Source organism: Osmerus mordax, chromosome 27 (assembly GCF_038355195.1).
Source record: "Osmerus mordax isolate fOsmMor3 chromosome 27, fOsmMor3.pri, whole genome shotgun sequence".
Classification (NCBI taxonomy): Eukaryota; Metazoa; Chordata; class Actinopteri; order Osmeriformes; family Osmeridae; genus Osmerus; species Osmerus mordax.
The window spans coordinates 4,697,712-4,712,766 of record NC_090076.1 but is presented as its reverse complement, the minus strand read 5'-3'; the positions used below and the strand labels follow the sequence as shown (position 1 = coordinate 4,712,766).

General features: G+C 43.3%; 2 protein-coding genes across 2 annotated transcripts; one reads left to right on the top strand and one right to left on the bottom strand.

Annotated features, from left to right (window-relative positions):
* Positions 1 to 262: 262 nt before the first annotated feature.
* Positions 263 to 2,498, top strand: gpx7 (glutathione peroxidase 7). Its single transcript, XM_067230662.1, has 3 exons — positions 263 to 412; positions 1,588 to 1,849; positions 2,163 to 2,498. The coding sequence occupies exons 1-3, from the start codon at positions 281 to 283 to the stop codon at positions 2,324 to 2,326; spliced, it is 558 nt and encodes a 185-aa protein (XP_067086763.1). The 5' UTR covers positions 263 to 280; the 3' UTR covers positions 2,327 to 2,498.
* Positions 2,499 to 7,975: 5,477 nt separating this feature from the next.
* On the bottom strand, positions 7,976 to 9,838 carry LOC136937060 (protein shisa-like-2A). Its single transcript, XM_067230803.1, has 3 exons — positions 9,657 to 9,838; positions 8,905 to 9,041; positions 7,976 to 8,160 (listed from the first exon to the last, which is right to left on the bottom strand). The coding sequence occupies exons 1-3, from the start codon at positions 9,836 to 9,838 to the stop codon at positions 7,976 to 7,978; spliced, it is 504 nt and encodes a 167-aa protein (XP_067086904.1).
* Positions 9,839 to 15,055: the final 5,217 nt, after the last annotated feature.

Sequence of the window (15,055 nt, the reverse complement as noted above, 5' to 3'; positions counted from 1 at the left end):
AATGAAGAAGATTAGCTATTTTGTGTTGCATGTGTTGGTTAATTTGCGTTCAAAGTTGTTGTTTGCATTTTTCATTCGTTTTGCTGCACACACTGATCTTGAGTGTAGTTAGGATGGAGTTATGTAACTCCGCCCTCCCAACGAAACTTTTCTTGGTCCAGTCATTGGATTCCGTGACCAGACAAATCCCATTCTACTGTTGCAGTTTAGTCCACAGTTTGTTCACTCTTTAATCTGATACATTAAACATAGACATAGTAGTAAGCATAGTCTTGTAAAAATGCTTTTCGGAGCGCTAACATTATGTATGTTTTTCTGCAATCTTATCGATGGTAAACAAAAAGATTTTTACACTTTCAAGGTAGTTAATAGCAGAGGAAGATTAGTGTCTCTGGACAAATACAGGGGTTCGGTAAGTCTATCAAGCTCACACAGAAAATGTACCTGGATCTAAACCTTGCTGCGTTACTGCACAATTTTCAATGTGCATGCATTATTTTTATGGATTTCATAACCATCTTTTGTCATGGTAAATTATCTTGCATTTTTCTTAAGTTAGTCTAACCCATTCATTGTAGCCATCATCAGTCTACGTGGCAACCCCCGAGCGCAAGTACAGTCAAGCTTTAAATCAGAAAAATCACGAAGCACATAGAACATTATCAGTTCAATGATTGTACTTTAGCCCCAATTTACGAATAGTAGCTAACACAAATTTTAAATGTAGCCTGTGCGTTTCTAAGACTAGCCTGTTTGATTGTTGACGATTCAGTGAAGAAAAACGTCGGGGTCATTATGCGATTAGAATTCTAGTTTCCAATTGAAGTGGTGCTTTTTTGATTCAGCGATTTCACTGTTTTCTGTGAATGCCGTGGATCACCAATTGTGATGACTTTATGTTGACACTAGATGACAACATTAGACTACAAGAGCAACAAACGTAGGTATTTCAGCGCTAGCAAAATTAATCCGTTACATAAATGTTTTGAGATCAGCACGTTTTTCCTCAAACTGTTTCAACATTTCTCCGATTGTAGCCTAATTTTGGTGCTTGTTGGCATATTATTAATAGAAACCCTATTGATAACCTTGGAGCTGAAAGTGCCTTGTCCTTAGTACTCCCACATATCACTTTAAGCCCCATTTAAAGAAGAATGCTTCTCTTGAAATTCACATGAATATTCCATTCAAATAACACATTAAATGAAGGGTATTCATCTTCAAATGTTTATTGGTGAACATGTAAAAACTTGGAGTTGTAAGTGCACCTGAGATACCATTAGAGCCTTTTTGATGTAGGGTACAGTCAGTTGGAAACCTGTCAGTCAAACCCTTCATTTCCCCCAGGCAGCAATCAATCTGCAATAAATTGTTTTAACACAACAATTTCCTTTGGCTTTTTTGCCAAGCCAGAATTTAATTGAATCCGGACCTGCATTTTTTGTCCACGCATAGGACCAACATACCAGGCATGTTTTTGTTGTGATAACCATATAACTATTACAACCACAACATGCCTGGTCAATAGCCATATAACCATTATAATTATGGCGATTCTACAGTATTTTCCTTGTGTTTTCCATACAGGTGTCCCTAGTGGTGAATGTAGCCAGTGAGTGTGGTTTCACAGAGGAGCATTACAGAGACCTACAGCAGCTGCAGCGGGACTTAGGGCCGTACCACTTCAACGTGATGGCCTTCCCCTGCAACCAGTTTGGTCAGCAGGAGCCTGGTAGTGACAAGGAGATTGACAGCTTTGTGCGTCGTGTCTATGATGTCTCCTTTCCACTTTTTAGCAAAATTGCTGTGGTTGGAACCGGGGCTAACAACATTTATAAGTACCTTGCAGGTGTGTATACTGGCAACAGGTGGTGAAAAAAAGTAGCTACCAACAGTGCACTAGAGGTCTTTTAATGAATGATAGCACCAGTGCTTAAGGACTTAATTAACACCAGTATTTGTGGTTTCTCTCTGGAATGCACATGATATGGGTGGTTTAGATAATTGGAGTGAGGACCAACAGGTTATGTAGTGGAGAAAGCCCTTGTTAAACTGAAAGATTGCATAAACATTGTGAAATGTCACTTGTTTTTCAAACAGTATGTGTACAGCCATACTTTAGGACTTATTAGTTGTTTTATTTATTTATTTTATGCTTTCAGAGGCAACTGGGAAGGAACCTGACTGGAATTTCTGGAAGTATCTCATTGATGTAAATGGAAAGGTAGTTGATGCATGGGGGCCAAGTGTTCCTGTCAAAGAAATCAGACCCAAAATCACGGAAATGATACGCCGGATCATCTTAAATAAGAAAGAAGAACTTTAACACAAGACTTAAAATCCTAAAATAGGGTTTGTGGTTTACTGTATGTAACCATCACATGTTTAGTGATAGTTTGAATGCCATCAGGTGCCACAAACACAACTATCATTTATGTGTTTTGTTGTTATTTTTGTTGGTGAAGGTGTTTGTTTGTTATTCTTATTAAAATATAAGTGTCACCACTATCTTGAATTTACTTTGTCATGGTAATTTTTTTTATTTAATAGTTTCAGCATAATTGTGCATTAGTAACGATCAATCTTTCTCCATAAAAACGTTCTGTTGACATGTAATGGGGAATCTTTGTCCGACTGTCATTTTAGATTACAAATTAGTCCTCTGCGATTCGTATTTGAGGGGAATGTTATGCTTGTGTGGAAATGTCCTTCATACACTGAAAATGGTCTGTGTACAACAAACTCCTCAAAGTAGAGAATTTTTTTCTTTAATATTTCCAATTGTCCAAGCAGAAGTGGTTGTGAAAGTTTGACATCTTAGCTTGTCTTTTTTGCAGTCAAGGTTCTGGAAAATAATGCTAACAGAAATTAGAGAGAAAGAACATTTATATATTTGTATGCATGTCATACAAATAGGGCAATGTGCATTCCAAATGCAATGATTGGACGGGCTAATTGCCTGTCTACCTCTCTACCTGCGCACCACAGTCAGGCAGCATGCTAATGTTTTTTAGGGGAGTGGCTTTGAAGGGATGGGGTGGTAAGTGGGTTGGATACTTCAAACTCAAGCCAAAATTGCTAGTGTAGTTAAATTTACCAACAATGCATTTAATAGGTCATGTAACCCTTTTAAGATGCTGTTAATATGTGTTATTAAGATTGCTAAGTGTTAATAACAAATAATGAAATAACATATAATGTTAATAAATTCAGTAAGGGTAAGGGTTGTCATTAAATGATACAATTAGTAGTTGCTAATAAGGTGTGTGTTAATTACTAACTTACTAAGACATTATTGCCTAATAACTAATGCTTATTACAAGTACCTGGATGTAAAGTGTTTATTAAAGATCACTGGATATAATCTGTGTGGTCTGGTCTGGCATCATTTCAGCCCGCTGCCGCCTCTGACTGGAATGCTCTGCAAAAACATCTCAAACTGGACACATTCATCCCTATCCCTGCCTTCAAAGAAACCATTTCACTCATCCTCACCGATTTCTGCAAATGCTCTCTCACCTTGTAACCCTTCCCCTCAGTATTTGTTGTCCTATTCATCCCCATGGTTTGTCTTTATGATTGTGTGCCGTTGTGCTTTTTAACCTGATTTTTCATCCTTAACCTCCTTCCCCTCTCCCTCAAAAAGCTTCTGCTTTTTGCCAGGCCACCTTTGTAAATAAGAATTTTGTTCTTAATGATTCTGCCTGGTTAAATAAAGGTTAAATGAAAGAAATGCTTTAGCTCAACACTTCTCAACCTGTCCTGATCTCCTTCCCACAAGGATCTATCTGCTTTTGTGTCATATATTTACTACAAAAAGTAATTAAGCTCATTCATAATTCATAGTATGTGAATAATGTGACTTAAAATGTATTTCATGATTGTGCAAAGTACACCAATGTTTTCTGCTGAAAATACCTCTATTGTAAAATAATCGTGTTTTGCTCATGAACAGAATGATGACTCTCCCTGTACTGTAAGGCCGGGTGTCATCCTGCCCCCACCTCTCATATGCAAAAATTTGGAGTTGCTGGACAGGGTCTCTACTTTACTTGATGGCTCTCACACCTCATTGTGTAACTGTCACAGTGAGAGGTGGGGTAGGACCCAAACGCAGGAGAGATGCGAGGCATTGTAGAAACAAAGGGTTTTAATCTCAAAACGGGGAACAGACAGGGTACTCACACGGCACAGGTAGTAATGACAAGACAAAGACTGGACACAAAACAAACCTAAATACACAGAACCAAACGACACAATGCCGCTAACGAGAACGAGACACAGGTGAAGACAATGACAGGGAAACACCAGGACAGGGCAAAACCAAAGACAACAGGGGGGCACGGCTGTGACCGTGACAGTACCCCCCTGTCAAGGGACGTCACCCGACATCCCACAAGGCAGGGCAGGGGGTCGGAGCAGGTCCGGGGGACGACCCGGAGGCAGGGAAGAGTGTCGGGGCAGGTCTGGGGTGCGGCCCGGAGGCAGGGCAGAGGGTCGGGGCAGGTCCGGGGGGCGGCCCGGAGGCAGGGCAGAGGGTCGGGGCAGGTCCGGGGGGCGGCCCGGAGGCAGGGCAGAGGGTCGGGGCAGGTCCGGGGGGCGGCCCGGAGGCAGGGCAGAGGGTCGGGGCAGGTCCGGGGGGCGGCCCGGAGGCAGGGCAGAGGGTCGGGGCAGGTCCGGGGGGCGGCCCGGAGGCAGGGCAGAGGGTCGGGGCAGGTCCGGGGGACGGCCTGGGGGCACAGGGGCGCCTGGGAGCGTGGACGAGGGGGCGCCTGGGAGCGTGGACGAGGGGGCGCCTGGGAGCGCGGACGAGGAGGCGTCTGGGAGCGCGGACGAGGAGGCGTCTGGGAGCGCGGACGAGGGGGCGTCTGGGAGCGTGGACGAGGAGGCGTCTGGGAGCGCGGACGAGGGGGCGCCTGGGAGCGCGGACGAGGAGGCGCCTGGGAGCGCGGACGAGGAGGCGTCTGGGAGCGCGGACGAGGGGGCGTCTGGGAGCGCGGACGAGGGGGCGCCTGGGAGCGCGGACGAGGAGGCGCCTTGGAGCGCGGACGAGGGGGCGTCTGGGAGCGCGGACGAGGGGGCGCCTGGGAGCGTGGACGAGGGGGCGCCTGGGAGCGCGGACGAGGGGGCGCCTGGGAGCGCGGACGAGGAGGCGCCTGGGAGCGCGGACGAGGAGGCGTCTGGGAGCGCGGACGAGGGGGCGTCTGGGAGCGCGGACGAGGGGGCGCCTGGGAGCGCGGATGAGGAGGCGCCTGGGAGCGCGGACGAGGAGGCGCCTGGGAGCGCGGACGAGGGGGCGCCTGGGAGCGTGGACGAGGGGGCGCGGACGAAGGGGGCGCGGACGAAGGGGCGCCTGGGAGCGCGGGCATGGGGGCGCATGGGAGCGTGGGCGCGGGCAAAGGCGGCAGCCAGGAGTCCTCGGGCGGAGGAGGCAGGGGCACAGGGAAGGAACGAGGCTGGGGCACAGGGCAGAAACGAGGCTGGGGCACAGGGCATGACCGAGGCAGGGGCCCAGGGCAAGACCGAGGCAGAGGCCCAGGGCAGGACCGAGGCTGGAGTCGGGGTTCGGGCTGGCGCTGGAGTCAGGGTTTGGGCTGGCGCTGGAGCTGGGGTAGAAGCCCGGTCTTGGGGTAGGCCTTCCGCTGCAGGCTTCGGGGTCCACCGAAGGCAAGGCGGGTCCCTATGATAGGGTTCGGGGAACTCTCTGCTGGGTCCTTTTTAGGTTTTGTCATTCTGTCACGGTGAGAAGTGGGGTAGAACCCAAACCCAGGAGAGATGCGAGGCATTGTAAAACCAAACGACACAGGTGGACACAATGACGAGAACGAGACACAGGTGAAGACAATGACAGGGAAACACTAGGACAGGGCAAAACCAAAAACAACAGGGGGGCACGGCTGTGACCGTGACAGTAACTTACTGTACCATTGCTAGTCATATGTTGATAAGGAAGGGTCTAGAAGTGGCCTGATTGGTTGTTCTTGGGTATAAAGGGAATTGTGAAGCATTGTTCTGTGGATTCTCCTGAGACCTTCTCATCAGCTCTGGCTTGTCGTTGTACTCATTCTCCTTGCTCACCTCTTGCTGTCTCTCTGATTTACAATAATCATGGTAGCATAGATAAGAGTTAACTTTCATTTTGTAACATGTTTGCCTTGTAATTGATTTCATTCATTTGCAATGTTATTAAATGTATATTTCATTTAACCTTACTTTGACCATTCTTGCTCTGATTTAACCCATAGAGTCAAATAACTGTAATTCCATTGATATTGGCATAATTTGTTTCATGCTAATACACTGTTCAGTTTCCCATCTTCCTTTAAACCATAGGGGAATTCGTTTTGGTTGTTTGGCCATTATTTAACCCCCTACAGTACCCAAAGAAAAAAATACATTTCTTTATGTAAACAGCTTTTTATTTACGTCGTCATATCAGCATAATGAAGTTATCATAGTTTACAAATTCCACAAACCTTTCAGAGAAACTTCAGAGGCTCAGTCTATATGGATACCAAGGGTCTCTGCATGGATATTTTATCAGGTACAAGTATTCCTTCATCAGTGAGTGCATTACATTTGGTAATAATCATGCCACATCCCCAAAGTAAGTAATTTGCTTATTCAAATAGTAGTTGTGGATCAATCTTAATTTATAGAAGTGTTCATAGCAAATGATCCCACTGATGGTTTCACCAACATTTTGTTATTTCCATAAGCATGATATTTAAGTTTGTTTTAAGACAATAAATCAAAAGAATTTGTTAAATAAATAATTGTATTCAATTGTTCGATGTTAAGGTAATGAAAGGCATTCTGGGTCAAGTTAGTTTACTTTTTTTCTAAGCAACAATTGGCTACTGTACCTACTGTAAAATGTATCAACATAAAAGGGTTGCTATACTTACTAATATGAACATTCGGCGTTACCAAGTATACCCTTTTTAAGGTAAAAAGCTAATGGATGGTGGACCCCCTACCTTTTCTTGCACCTGGCTCCATCATGATTAAACTACGCTACTGAAAACAGAGCATTTTCATTTCTCCTCTTGTATACACACATAAATAATATATACACACACGTGTATATATTTATTTATTTATAAAAAGTAATTATTATTATTATGTTTTTATAGTATTTGCTTAATGTCAAAAAAGAGGGAGACAGATAAGAGGTATGAGTTGCAGCAACTGGATGGTAACCAGGTAAAGCTTCGGCTGTATGTGACAGTACACTATGAGATGTATGCTGCAATATCGCCTGTATTACCTAGAAACTGCAGATGCATTAGCTTCATGCCTGACAAAGCGGTCTATATAAAAGACCAATAATCCTAACACACTCCTCTGACACTGTTGTAGTAGATGTGTGTGTTACTGTAATGCATTTGCTTCTGCAGCTTTCTTGCCTTGACATTATCTAAAATTTAAAATTATGGTGGTGTTTTTTGTACAGAGAAGTCGCCAAATGTCAATGTTAAGTGTCATAATTACAGTGATGAATTGACAGTAGCAAATCTTTTACCAAAAGATTTGTGATATTATAACATTTTAAAAGTTGTGGTTGAGTGTACTAAATGGTTTCAAAAAGCTTGTAAAGAAACAGAATGGGATATGCTGTTACAGTTTGATAGTGATGTCATTCCTTAGCCGTCTGAACACCAATTAATCACCAATTCTGCTTCTTGAAAACTAAATATTGATATATACATATAATATAAGCTTATTTCTTCAAGATGTTTACACTTTCAGTTGATGATCAGCTTCCATCCCCCTCTCTTTCCATTTCCTCTGCTTAATGCAGGTTTAAAATTCAATAAATAAAGGAGTAGATCATTTATAGTGACCGAACTGTAAAAGGAAGAAAAAAAAAAGCCAATTCCAACCAAAGCGGAAAAGAGTTAAATAGAAGGAAAGAGAATGTTTCTACAGTGCATAAATAACTGTGATACTGGTTTGAGGTGCCTCTGCCAGTCTATGAAGGACCTTCCACGTTGATTGTCGTGACAGTAGCCATGAAGCACCTCTGAAAGAGGCGATCTGGGTCAGGAGGTTGATTGTCACAGTCTAACTTGCCACTCAGGAAATGCTTCCGAAGCCCTTGTGGACCAGTGGGGGCAACACATTGGCTCGGTCCCTGCTGTGGGCTTGGCTCATTACCTGGAACACAAAGCCCTCTTTTGACATTTGCCTCTTCTCAACCATTGAATGAAACCAATGAAGTGTGGTGAAAAGAATTGTTTCCATGTACTGTCACACAAGTTACTGTAATTGCACAGGGGATTGTCTGACCAGTTTTACACAAAGGATAATTGACATTGTTATGGAAATGAGAACCTATTCTTCTTTGCAAACAGGATTCCTTGGTGATTTTCCGGCCCAAAACATGAAAGGATAAAGATCACAAGAAACATTTTTCTCTAGAAAAAAAAACTGGATCAACCAATCTTTGCTCCCTGACTGTAACATAGTCAGATTTAAATCACATGAACAAAGGGTTGACTGGCATAGTAGACGGTGGAGAATGACAACAAGGCAAGAACTCTACAGCAGCAATATCAACAAAATCTGAACCACTACTATTCAACAATAATGGGCCAATTTTGTTCTCGTCCATAGTGTGGAGTGTGTCAATCTATTTTATCTCTCTACCTCGTCTTCAAATGCATGTTTCACTGAAACTGTTTAATAGAATGAAGTTCTACCACAAACTTTGAGGGACTTATTTGGTCACCTATTCACATTACTTTGTCATATTTACTGACTGAAACTACTGACTTTTTAAGGTGCACAACAGAAAAATAAACGTACTTATATTGTTAAATCTAGAACTGGATAAATCATATTATGCCAGAGGGCAGTATTATGTTCATACCTATCATAAATATATTGCATTGTACTGACCTGGAGATTGAAGAGGGAGCCCATTGTCCAAACCTCTGGGTTTGGTGGCAATGAACAAATAGCAGAGCACACAGATGGTGATGATGAAGGCTAGCAGAACCGCAGCTGCTATGGAGAGACCCACGAGAGCTCCCAGACTGCAGTGAAATGAGACAGGTCAGTTCATCAGCACACTCTCAAAAACAATGAAACCAATGCTCTCTGTCAGTACGACTATGTAATTACAATAAAATGGCACAACCATTTAGCTGTTTATAACTTTCTGAAAACGATGTTAAAACTTAACATAGGCTACATTTCCTCTTTGTTAGGCTATTTACATTATGCATTTTGAAGAGATCACTATGCTGACAGACTCATTCTGTTGGAGAAGGAAGCTATAGCTTCTCCTTGGAGAATATCTCAGGAAATCCAGGTAGTTTAAGCTTATCCAATTGAATTCTGATGGTTCCTCTTTTATTATGTGAATATGACTCAATTGAGTAAAGAAATTCTTCAAAATAACTCAAAAATTGTCTAAAATAGACTGGACATGTTTAGGTTGAATAGCCTGATGCTGCTGATTTGATGTTGGATCATCCAACGTTTAAAACCAAGTTTTCCGAGAACGCTAGCTGGCTACAGGCTATATTATCCCCGAGATGCAACAGGTAGGCTATAAGCACATGATTGTAGGCTACTCTTTAGAAAACTTGAAGCTTCCATATGATTCGCGAGATCATCATTAGCGCCGCACCTGCTGTAAATCTTACCTCAGCCACCACATGTATCCATACTCATAAGGGAAAAAACTGTTGGGGTCATCGCAGCAATATTTCACATCGTTAAAACCGCAACAGAAAACTGACCGGGCGTCACTGTCCGATTTGGGGCACGTGAATCCATCCACAAACACTTTCTCTGCATTGTAGTAGCTCTTGCAGTCTGCGCTCATCTTTACTCGAAACCCACGCGTGGAGTAAATTGTCAGTAAATGTTCAGGGTGGTGAGATGATCATACTAGATAAAGTCTTAACGCGTGAGATTCCATTTCGAAGTGATCTAAACTTTTTCAGTCGAACAGTAACGCAAGTTCTTGTCAGTGGTCTGTGAGCTTTCACTTTCCCCGCCAGACATCCCTACCACTGGAGCTGACTAGGTTCTGGGCAGTTTCTTTCAATGTGAATCTCATCTCAATGTCATCCTCTTAATTCTCTCTCTCTCTCTCTCTCTCTCTCTCTCTCTCTCTCTCTCTCTCTCTCTCTCTCTCTCTCTCTCTCTCTCTCTCTCTCTCTCTCTCTCTCTCTCTCTCTCTCTGTCTGTCTGTCTGTCTGTCTGTCTGTCTGTCTGTCTGTCTGTCTCTCTCTCTCTCTCTCTCTCTCTCTCTTTCTCTCTCTCTCTCTCTCTCTCTCTCTCTCTCTCTCTGTCTGTCTGTCTGTGTGTCTCTCTCTCTCTCTCTGTCTCTCTCGCTCGCTGGCTCGCTCGCTTGCTCGCTCTCTCGCCCACTCTTTCCCTTTCTGCTTATTCAAACTTTGTAGCAAAGTAGTGCGAACCATCTTTTACGTAAAGGCAACATTTATAACCCATAAATTAAATCAATCATTTTACAAGCACATCATTCTAATTTGTAATGTTCTCAAATTAATAAGGGAGACAGTCAGATTCCAAACATCTGTTTTTACAGTAAAGTGTTTTGTACATATGTGTATTATCCCGTGTTCTAAACCTGTGTTTTACCCCTGTACAGCCCTCTGTACTGTTTTTATGTTACTGTAATAGTTATTTTGTATATTTTCATTTTGTACTTTTTCCTCCTCTTGCCTGCTGCAAGTCCCTACTACTACTACAACGATTTATTATTCAAAGAGAGCAGCAGCTTCTATGGCTTTAGAAACACTGGACTATAGGTGATAATGAGAGCCTAAACGTTGTAGTTAGAGAATGCAGTATAGTACAATACTGTATCTCCAGAGCACATGCTTTTTACGTGCATTCTATATGCATAATTGAGCTTTTTCTGCATTATAAATATGAATGCAATTGATTCCAGCTATTTCAACAATGCTGGAAGCAATCACTTTTTTAAAGGCGCATGTTATATTTGAAATATATGTGACTAATTAACCTTTATCTGAATACAAATATAAGATCCCAGGAGCATCAGAATGTGTTCTAAGTACTGTAAATTCAATGTAATAATCAGGTTGGTGTTCTAAGCCTCCAATGTAAACCCAGAATACCAATAGTAGAACTAGAGAGGGTACAATTTCTGGGGAAATTGTAGGGTGTGCTTGCTTGCGTCGGTTGCACAGGGGTCCGTTTTTGAATGAAATTTTTACAACTGATTTATGTATATTTTATATGAAAATGCATACTTATTATTTATAAAGATTAAATAGATTTAAAGGCATTTTTTTTTGCTGCTCATTTACAACTGAAAATACGAGTGAAGTGTAGAATGAAATAGATGTCTTCTCATTTCCCCTGCAAGAGGCAGCCTCATCGTTGAATCAAAACGAATACATTTGGCAGACCGGTGTAAAAATAGACATAATCTCTGACTTAAACGTCATTTTAAGTTTTTCTCTTCTCGTGATATTTTCAGGCATGTAGCCTACTCATTGCATTCATTCATTAATAAAGAACCCCCTTTGAAGATTATTCTACGACGTTACCCGGCAGTAGAAGATGGAATCGCGATTCAGACAGTCCCATCTGCTAACTGAAAATATGCCCCCCAAAACGTAAATAAGCTTGACATTTATTTAGTGGAAAATCGCTCATTCATAAAAAGCTCACTGGTAGCGATCATTGTCAGTAACAACGCAAAATGCGATATAGCCCTGTGTGGAGAAGCTGCCCCGGTAAATTGTACTACTACGGTACAGTACTAGTAGACTACTGCTGTGTTCGTCTTGGTAGCGATTGCGTTGGTTGAATTGGATTTAACGTTCCGTTGTACGGTTTAGGCTGAAATTAATTATTTTCATGAACAGATTGGCAACGTTTAGGCTGTGGCAATGAAGTTCAGGTTAGTAGATAGTAAGTAAGGGGAGTGCCGAACATGTTCTGTCGCCGTTTGACTTCCTAAACAGCTGTAGTGTAGATGTTTTTGTAGTGTGTCTCGCGTAAGCTACAGCGTTGCAGTGAGCTACACTGGTTTGAAACCACAGGTAATGGTAATTTCACCAACAAATCGTTTACTAATGTCAGAATAAATCCTACAACGAAAATGTATTTGTGAGAAATGTTTATTTTAAAGATTGAAAACAGATGCATCATAGACCACTGTAGTATGTGTTGCCCGGGCAACAGAGGCTAATGTCATGATGCTAATGCTTCAGTGAAATAGTAGACTACTGTTTCCGAAAGTAGATGTACTTCCTTAATAATATCAGCTAATATTGTACATTACATTTCATAATTGTGTTTCACATCACAAAGTAAAATGAGTAAATAGTTATCACCCTGGCCTCTTTGCTTGTGGCGTTCCTGCAGCTGCCTTGCAGTAAAGCTATAGTTAGCCTAGCTATCCCCCAAGTTAACAGATGCGAAACAAATGTTCTGCCAAAGGTAGTCACGCGTGTTTTCGTGACGTTAGTGACGCAGTGACGTTAGTAACGTCAGTGACTGTGGCTAGCAAATTAGCCACCGTTAGCTTCACTTTTCGCCACAAAAACTTAACTTAAGCCTAAACCATGCAACAGAACGTAAATTCCAATAGAAGCAACTCAATCGCTACCAAAACGAAACTTTTGACACTTACGTTGTCTATGTAGGCCAAATATTGACTGAGTTTTAGGGGGGCAAAAAGAAATAATAATATATATGTGAGAGAACAAAGGTTGTGCTCTCGCCGAAGGCTTGAGCACACCCAATAATAAATATATATGTGAGAGAACAAAGGTTGTGCTCTCGCCGAAGGCTTGAGCACACCCAATTATCACAGGTAATTTATCAGCTCAACTTAAGCTCTTTCTCTCAGAGACATTAGGAACTATTGTTTCAGTCAGGAGTCTCAGGTAGTATCATAATTTCATTCAAGTTTCAAGTTTTTATTGTCAGGTGCACAGAACAAGATCAGACTGGGCACTGACAAGACCAATACTAACCTAAGACAAGACCTATACTAACCTAAGACAAGTGGGGTACAGTTAGTGCAATAGTGCAATATTGAGTGACTATTGAATATGTAAAGTGACTAGAGAGAAATGTATCAATGTAACAATGTAAAGTGACGAGTGAGAAATGTCCATGCCAAACTTCTTTAGTCTCATCAAGAAGAAGAGGTGTTTCTGGGCCGCTTTGACCACCTTGTCCGTGTGAGCAGACCAGGTGAGGTCATTGCTGATGTTCACCCCGAGGAACCTGAAGCAGCTGACCTTCTCCACTTCGGATCCGTTGATGTGTAGGGGTGCATGCTCCTCCTCCAGCCACCTCCTATAGTCCACAATCATCTCCTTGGTCTTGCTGACGTTGAGAGAGAGGTTATTGTCCTGACACCATGATGTCAGGGTATCAACCTCCTCTCTGTAGGCTGACTCATCACTGCCAGAGATGAGGCCCACAATGGTTGTGTCGTCAGCAAACTTAACAAGGAGGTTGGAACTGTGCGTTGCAAGCACAGTCGTGCGTGAACAAGGAGAACAGGAGAGGGCTGAGCACACAGCCCTGGGGGGTGCCTGTGTTGGTGATCAGTGTGGATGAGGTGCGGTCACCGATTGGCACCACCTGTGGCCTCCCCGTCAGGAAGTTGAGGATCCACTTGCACTTAATTGTCTCTCTCTCTCTCTCTCTCTCTCTCTCTCTCTCTCTCTCTCTCTCTCTCTCTCTCTCTGTCTGTCTGTCTGTCTGTCTGTCTGTCTGTCTCTCTCTGTCTGTCTCTCTCTCTGTCTCGCTCGCTCGCTCGCTCGCTGTTTAGTGTTTTGCACCTCCCTGCCACAGTAAATTCCGTGTTTGTATAACATACATGGCGAATAAACCAAATTCTGATTCTGATCATGAGAGATGTCACTGAAGACCCCTACTAGCTGGTCAGCACAGCCCCTGAGGGCCCTACCTGATATGCCGTCTGGGCCAGGTGCCTTGCGAGGGTTTATCTTTTTGAAGCAGTGCTTCACCTCAGCTACAGTTAGTGTAGGCACACCACTGGCTTGGCCTTCAGGTAGGTCCACTGCAGGGGGGTCACTGTCCCTCTCAAAGCGAGCATAGAAGGCACTCAGCTCGTCTGGCAGTAGGACAGAGGACTGGGTCTCATTTAGCAGCTTTAGTGTAGAAACTTCTCTTGGCTGTGTGGTTCTGCTTTGCAACAGGTATCTGCCAAATAAAGGATCCTAATCTCAGTCTAAAGGCGTGTTATATTGCTGCTTGGGAAGAACCTGATGTCACTCTTCCACACAGAAGATAGCCTTTGGTGTCTGTATTTCACAATACCGGACAATAACACTAATCCTGACCTTCCGTGTCAACATAGCAAGCCTTTATTACAGACTGCCACTGGCGTCATTATAGTCGAGGATACACCCAACTGATAATCCATCACGACATTACTGGCAGAGTTTTTTGATACCCACGGTTCCCCTGACAGATTAGAAAAGACAGAACCGATGGTTGGAGACTGAACAAAGAATTTAGCGTCAGAGTTTCTGGTGTTATATACACTGCCCTGTTAACGTTGGTAAGGATGATTGGATTAGGGGCAGATCTGGGGAGGGGGGACTTACATTTACATTTAGTCATTTAGCAGACGCTCTTATCCAGAGCGACTTACAGTAAGTACAGGGACATTCCCCCCGAAGCAACTAGGGTGAAGTGCCTTGCCCAAGGACACAACGTCAATTGACACGGCCGGGAATCGAACTGGCAACCTTCAGATTACTAGCCCGACTCCCTCACCGCTCAGCCATCTGACTCCCTCAACTTGTGGCCTCTGATAGTACAATGGATCCCAGCTTGGCCCCACAGTTGGCATGGTCTAGAACCTCCCCTGGCTTGGATGAGCGTAATATGGCAGTGACATTGCCAACTGACACATCTCCCCTCGGAGTCTCCCGCCTGAACCAGAGCGCTTGACTGTGTATGTAGCTAAACTGTGTGCAACTCAATCCTCAGCAGATCAGATGACAAACCTAAAACCAAATCCAAGACGTTGGACTCTAGTAAAAAAAAAAAT

Bases quoted from the DNA above. Each gene is read 5' to 3' on its own strand.
- gpx7 (XM_067230662.1), top strand. From the start codon at position 281: ATGCTTTTCGGAGCGCTAACATTATGTATGTTTTTCTGCAATCTTATC. The intron at 413-1,587 runs GTAAGTCTATCA...TTTTCCATACAG, and splicing joins TGGACAAATACAGGGGTTCG to GTGTCCCTAGTGGTGAATGT. The intron at 1,850-2,162 runs GTGTGTATACTG...TTATGCTTTCAG, and splicing joins CATTTATAAGTACCTTGCAG to AGGCAACTGGGAAGGAACCT.
- LOC136937060 (XM_067230803.1), bottom strand. From the start codon at position 9,838: ATGAGCGCAGACTGCAAGAGCTACTACAATGCAGAGAAAGTGTTTGTG. The intron at 9,042-9,656 runs GTAAGATTTACA...ATTTCACTGCAG, and splicing joins GGATACATGTGGTGGCTGAG to TCTGGGAGCTCTCGTGGGTC. The intron at 8,161-8,904 runs GTCAGTACAATG...TTTGTGTTCCAG, and splicing joins GCTCCCTCTTCAATCTCCAG to GTAATGAGCCAAGCCCACAG.